Source organism: Arachis ipaensis, chromosome B10, assembly GCF_000816755.2.
Source record: "Arachis ipaensis cultivar K30076 chromosome B10, Araip1.1, whole genome shotgun sequence".
NCBI lineage: Eukaryota > Viridiplantae > Streptophyta > Magnoliopsida > Fabales > Fabaceae > Arachis > Arachis ipaensis.
Genome location: NC_029794.2, coordinates 23,282,697 through 23,289,296, shown reverse-complemented (window position 1 = coordinate 23,289,296; position 6,600 = coordinate 23,282,697). Strand labels below are relative to the sequence as shown.

The following is a 6,600-nucleotide window of genomic DNA, read 5'->3' as shown; positions in this document are numbered from 1 at the left end:
ACCTTTTCTGCAAATAAAGCAACTCCGCGAAAGGGTTGCCTTAGAGCACCCAAACACAACGCTTTATATGAAACGCTATGGCAACACTTTTTACGAGTTGTATTGTCTAATATATAAAGCAACACTTGTCCAGAGTTTTTTAAGTTGTTTTTTCATATACCTAAAGCAACACTTGTGCAAGTTTTTTTAAGTTGCCTTTTCCTCCACCTAAAGCAATATTTGTCCAGGTTTTTTTAAGTTACCTTTTTTATAGACCTAATGCAACACTTATGTAGGTTTATTTATAGTTGTCTTTTTTTTAATACCTAAAGCAACACCTTATTGAATTTTTCTTAGATTCTCTTTTTTAATATCTAAAATAATATTTTTTTATCTTTGTTATATTTATATGACATTTGAAGAATATATAACACCCGCATTTGAATAAGATAATAATATATATTGCATATATATATATATATATATATATAGAAAGGTCTTCCAAGTACCAATTAACATATATACTTGCTAATAAGTTACCAAGTCAAATAAATAATAAACCTAAGTAAGCAAAATACATGTTTTTCTGCTAATGAACTTAAACAAAAAAGAAATTAAGTTGTCCACTTAAAACTAAAAAGACTTTGTGCTTCACCATTGTGGCAAGAATTGTCTTTATGTCTTCAGAAAACTTCCTCCAACAATAAGAAAGCTGTAGTCAAATTTAAATGAACAAAAAAATTATAGTCAAAACATCAGCTATACAATAATATGTATACTCAAGTGGTACAACAATTTAGCATACATATACCTAATCATGATTTTCTATATGAGTCGATGGAGGAGAATCCCGAGGAACTAAATTTGGATCTTGTGCACTATTTGCAGACGATTGCTTAGATCACAAGAGAGAAAGCGCTTCATCAACATTCATACCAGGAGAAGTTTGTTGCAACATAAGTTTCACAATATCTTCCAATCCTTGCAGTCATTGCTTATGATCGTCTAATTCAGTTTTTAAAGTTGTTACCTTCTCTTCACTTTGTTTTTTGATTTCATCTATTTCTTTATTTTTCTTAAGAGAAGTTTTTGTAACAGTTCTTCCATAACATCGAACTCTTCCTGGATTCTCTTTACCAAAAACTTTTTGAAATGCATTAGTAGGAGTTTCTCCAGCTTCTTGGAGATCATCAAGTTTATCCTATACACACAAATATATGATATGTCTATTTTTAGTGATAAAAATTCAATGAAAGAATCCAAAAATCTATTGATAACTAATAAGGACACCCATAAAAGAGCCATAAAACAGCAGTCCATGATAGTCATAAAACATAGTTGTAAATTGTCATAAAACAACAATTAAATTAGCCATAAAACAGCCATGAAATAACCATAAAATAGCAGTCCATGATAGCCATAAAACATGGGTAAAATAGCCATAGAACAACATATAAATCAGCCATAAAACAGCTATGAAACAGCCATAAAATAGGAGCCATGACAGCCATAAAATAGCCATAAGTAGATACTAAAATAACAACCACGATAGTCATAAAACAGGCATAAAATAGCCATAGAACAGCAATTAAATCAGCCATAAAAAAGAAAGCAGCAAGTCAGCAACCATGACAACCACAAAACAGCCATAAAGTAGATACTAAAACAACCATGATAGCCATAAAACAGTCATAAAATAGCTGCCATGACAGCCATAAAATATGCATAAAATAGCCATAAAACAGCAACTAAATCAGCCATGAAACAGCCCATAAAACAGCCATGAAACAGCCATAAAATAGATACCATAACAATAATCATGATAGCCATAAAAAAGCAAAAAAAAAAAGCATCCATGACAGTCATAAAACAACAACTAAAACAAGAAAATTATAGAGGAACTTACAATAACAGCTTGTGTTTCTACATCAAGTGTTTTCCCTTTTAGTCCATTCCGAGTTGCAACAAACATTTCAGCTTGATTTGGTTTCTCTTTGTTCTCTTTTTTCTCACGCTATAGATCAAGATAACATTTACAAAGTTATAACATACTAAAATTAGGGAGAAGTAACAAGTAGAGAATTTTAACTCAAATGTGACCTTACCAAATCAACACGCACTCTTGCAAAATTGATTGGTCCCATTTTATGCCTCCATTGTTGCTTCTTGCGATTTTCAGAATTTATAACACACATGGCCTGTGTTTAAAATAAACAATGATGAAAAAAATATAAAAATTGAAAGAATTATACTTGATCATATCAAATAATAATAATTGAAATCCTCTAGCTCACTTTGACAGTTGGAATACTCCAATATGCAATTAGCTTCCGAAATTGTATTTCTGGAATTTTCAAAGGACGATTCACCAACATATCCTCAATATTTCCAGAATATGGTTCAAAATGCTTCTTTTTTATTCTTGTTTTGTAACGCTTCCATGCTCCTTGAACACCAGTCATCACCCATAACTTTGAAGATTTTGGAAGAATGAACTTTGACTACAAACACATCAATTTCATCATATTATATGCATAAAAAGATTATTAACATATGGCATAAACATAAAGATAAATGGAGCTTACATTAATATACTTCCAAATGCGCTTTTTGATTTGCTTAGGCACAGCTTTTCAATTAGTGTACATCAAGGTAATAAAATCACTATTCCTTCCCATTGTTCCAATAAAATTAGTTAAATCCTTCACTCTTTGAGCAGTTGGCTCCACGGCTGCTCCCTGATCAAAAGTCACTTCCTCCCTTTCTTTCCAAGTTCTTGCATAAATCTTTAGGCATCTTGTTTTTCCATGAGTCTTTTTAACCTTTGAAGTATCTAAATTAAAAATTGAGAAATAGTACAAATTAAAACCAAAGACAGCGGTGAATCATATATGGAGAGGGATACCGTGAAAGGTATGGAAAGGACATCCCCATGCTCATAGATAAAAAGAAAATGTAAAACAAATAGCAACAAAATAAATTACATCACCTTCTACATGAACCTCTTCCATAATTTAATCTCCTTCTACATCAAAATTGTCACTTTCATGTTCACCAATATAATCTTCCTCAGAGGGGATATGAACATTTTCTCCATTATTCGGGGATGGCCTAGTTCTAGCATCCTCAGTAGTTGGAACTTCAGTATATTCCTCTTCTCTTTCCACATGAATTCCTTGGTCACCCAAAAAAGCATCAAGAGTCATTGCTGGACGCTTTAAGTTATTTTTTAAGTTTGTCAAGTTAGCTGGTTCTTTTTCAGTAGCTCCAGCATCCTCACCAATTGACTCAAAGTCATTTTCCTCTTCTCTTTCCACTTCTACTCTTTCAGTATGCAAAAAGGCATCAAGAGCCATTGCTGGACACTTTGCCTTGCTCTTCATCTTCTTAGGAATTGGTTGTTCTTCTAATTGAACATTACTCCTCACTTGGTTATGGGAAGACCTCAAAGACCGATTCATAACATTGTCTACAAGTGTTTTTTTTCTCCCTTCCATTGAATTCTCCCTACTATATTTGTCTCCAATTTCTGAAATTTTTCTCTTAGGCTGTTGTGCTATTTTGGCTTGATTACTTCCTTTATCACCTTTAGTTATAAAATTTCGAACTAGTTTCGCAGCAGAAGATACTTCCTTCATTTCAAATTCCTTAACTTTTGCATGAGTTTGATACTTTTTTACCAGTCTTTTCCTCTTTGAAGTTGCTCCGTTTTCCATTAAGTTGCTGTATAAAAATATTAAAACAGCCATAAAATACAATTGCATATGCATCTAATAAGGGGAAGAGGTAAACCATAACAAACAATTACCAAATTCTATATCACAATATTCAGTAAATCATGTTCAAAACTGCTAACATAAAGCGATAAATCTGACTTATATACCATAAAAGAGGGAAACAAGTCACTCAAAAAGTCTTCGGAATCATATTCTTCACTCAAAAGGCAGAAAAATTCAAAATACAGAAAAATATGTCCCACACATACTCATAATCAAGATGCAGAAAAATTCAGAAAATTCTAAGAAGCAACAATCAGAACATAAAAGAGGGAAACAAGTCACTCAAAAGTCTTCGGAATCATATTCTTCATCCGATCCTGTGTTATACTCTTGGGAAAATAGACTTCTTTTGTGACATCGACCAGAACTTCATTCAAATCATTCCTTACCAAGTCTACTTCACCATCATCATTAGGTATAGAAGGAACCATCGAATTATCAAATGGCTCATTTTCATAAGTATCTTCAGCATCAATGGCAACTTGATCACTTATGCTAAATAGGTCCCTTGGAACAGTCTTCATTACATAATGTTTATTTTTATCAAATGCATCTTGCACATAGAAGCATTGGTGCACTTGACATGCCAATACAAAAGGTTCTTCCTGATAGCACTTTTTGTTAAAATGCACATATGTCGAGCCATAAGCTTCCTCCCTAGCCTCATACCAATCACATTTGAACAATATAACCTTAAAATTTCCATAGTAGTCCAACTCAATGATATCATTCACTCTACCATAATAAGAAACATTTTCATGAATTGGATTTGCATCCTTTGTGCTTGCAAAGCTTGTCGTTAATGCTACTAAAGTAACACCACTATTTTGTGTCTTGCGTCTTATCTCACGTTGCCTAGTGTGAAATCTATATCCGTTGATAAAATAACCAGAATATCTTTTTGCACATTGGGTTGGTCCTCTAGAGAGCTCTTTTATCCAATTTGGAACATCATGCCGCAAAGCACGTGTTTTAAACCATGTAGGAAAGTTTTTGCTATGGTTTTTAGCTCTCATCCATCGTGTTCCTTGTTGATAAGTCTCATGCTCACTAAAACTCAAAAGTATAATATTTGTAAGTATAAAATAGACCTATCAATTTCTAATTAAAATACCAAAATATAGTAGAATTAGTATGATTTACCTAACATAGTCGTCTATTTTGTGACAATTCAATAATATGTAGCTATGAACTTGCTCTCGAGACTTGTCATCAAGGAGAAAAGGTTCACCTTTCTTTGCACCCAAAGGAACACATCTTTTTGGAAATAGATTCAAAAATGCATCTGTAGTTTCCATCATAGAATTATTAGGTTCATCATTATTTCTGGGTTGTCTATTCAATTTTGTTTGGACACCAGAATATAAGTAACGCGAGAAAAATGTCAAACATTCTTCAACCAAATATGCCTCTGCAATAGATCCTTCAGGATGACTTTTGTTTCGAACATAGGACTTCAAAGTACACATGTATCTTTCGGGAGGATACATCCACCGAAATTGAACTGGACCTCCCAATCTCACTTCATTAGCCAAATGAATAGGCAAATGAATCATTATGTCGAAGAAAGAAGGAGGAAAGATCCTCTCTAATTGGCATAATGTTGTGACAATATCCTCTTCTAATTGATCTATCTCTTGTAATGTGATAGACTTTTGACACAATTGACGAAAAAATGAGCTAAGTCAAATCAAAGGAACTGCAACTTGATCTAGAAGTATTCCTTTGATAGGAATTTGTAACAAATAGTGAAGCATGAAATGAGCATCATGAGTCTTATAACCAGATATTCTTCTCTCCAAAAGGTTCACACACCGAGAAATATTTGAAGCAGAGCCATCTGGCAACTTTGCTGCCTTCAAGACGTCACAAAAAATTGATTTTTAGCATTGGTCATTGAGTAGCATGTGATGCGTGAGCATCTTTCCTATCTTTTCCTAGTGAATTTGCATCTAACTTGTTGAGTTTAATTAAGAATTAATTATATTTTAGCCACTATGGATGCTATTTTGAGTTTTGTGCAATTTTATTCATTTTAGGTAGTATTCGGATGGATTTGATGAAGTTTCTGCAGAGAAAGAGAAGAAACCAAGGAGATGACCAGCGAATACCGACGCGGACGCATGGCTCACGCGACCGCACGGAATGGAGGAATTCGCAATGACGCGATCGCGTGCCTGACGCGAATGCGTGGACTGGAATCTGCACAAATGACGCGAACGCGTGACCGACGCGTCCGCGTGACTCGCGAAAAAGGACCATCGACGCGTGCGCGTGACCGACGCGTACGCGTGACATGCGCCACGTGCAGAAAACGCAGAAAAATGCTGGGGGCAATTTCTGGGCTGTTTTGACCCAGTTCTTAGCCCAGAAATCACAGATTAGAAGCTGCAGAAGGGACAAATCAAGTGGTCCCCACCCATCAGCTGAAGACTTGTTAATTAATTTGAATTTAAATTCAATTCTTATTTTAGGAAAAGATATTATTTTAATTTTAATTTTAGAAATTTGATTTTTAAATTATTAAAATTAGTTATAAAAGGGATCCCAATAGGGTGGTTCCAGAACAACATTCCACAACATTATTCCATACAAATTTACATTCCATATTCCATGAGCAACTAATCCTCCATTGTTAAGGTTAGGAGCTCTGTCTATTGTATGGATTGATAATATTATTTTTCTATTTTAATTCATGTTTTGATTTATATTTCAATAATTGTTTTTGTTCTGTATTTTATGAATTTGGGTGGAACGGAAGTATGACCCATGTTCTATTTGAGTTCTTGTATAACTTGGAAAAGCTCTTTACTTGAACAATAGCTTGAAAACATATTATCCT

The 6,600-nt window shown here is 33.8% G+C and overlaps 1 protein-coding gene across 1 annotated transcript; it reads right to left on the bottom strand.

The window, feature by feature from the left end:
* Positions 466-2,661, bottom strand: LOC107624536. Its single transcript, XM_021113978.1, has 6 exons — positions 2,565-2,661; positions 2,274-2,480; positions 2,085-2,177; positions 1,886-1,993; positions 791-1,180; positions 466-691 (listed from the first exon to the last, which is right to left on the bottom strand). The coding sequence occupies exons 2-5, from the start codon at positions 2,439-2,441 to the stop codon at positions 968-970; spliced, it is 582 nt and encodes a 193-aa protein (XP_020969637.1). The 5' UTR covers positions 2,442-2,480; positions 2,565-2,661; the 3' UTR covers positions 466-691; positions 791-967.

Coding starts and splice junctions, on each gene's coding strand:
- LOC107624536 (XM_021113978.1), bottom strand. CDS start 2,441: ATGACTGGTGTTCAAGGAGCATGGAAGCGTTACAAAACAAGAATAAAA. Junction 1,994..2,084: donor CAAGAGTGCGTGTTGATTTG/GTAAGGTCACAT, acceptor CTTGATCTATAG/CGTGAGAAAAAAGAGAACAA. Junction 1,181..1,885: donor TAGAAACACAAGCTGTTATT/GTAAGTTCCTCT, acceptor TTGTGTGTATAG/GATAAACTTGATGATCTCCA.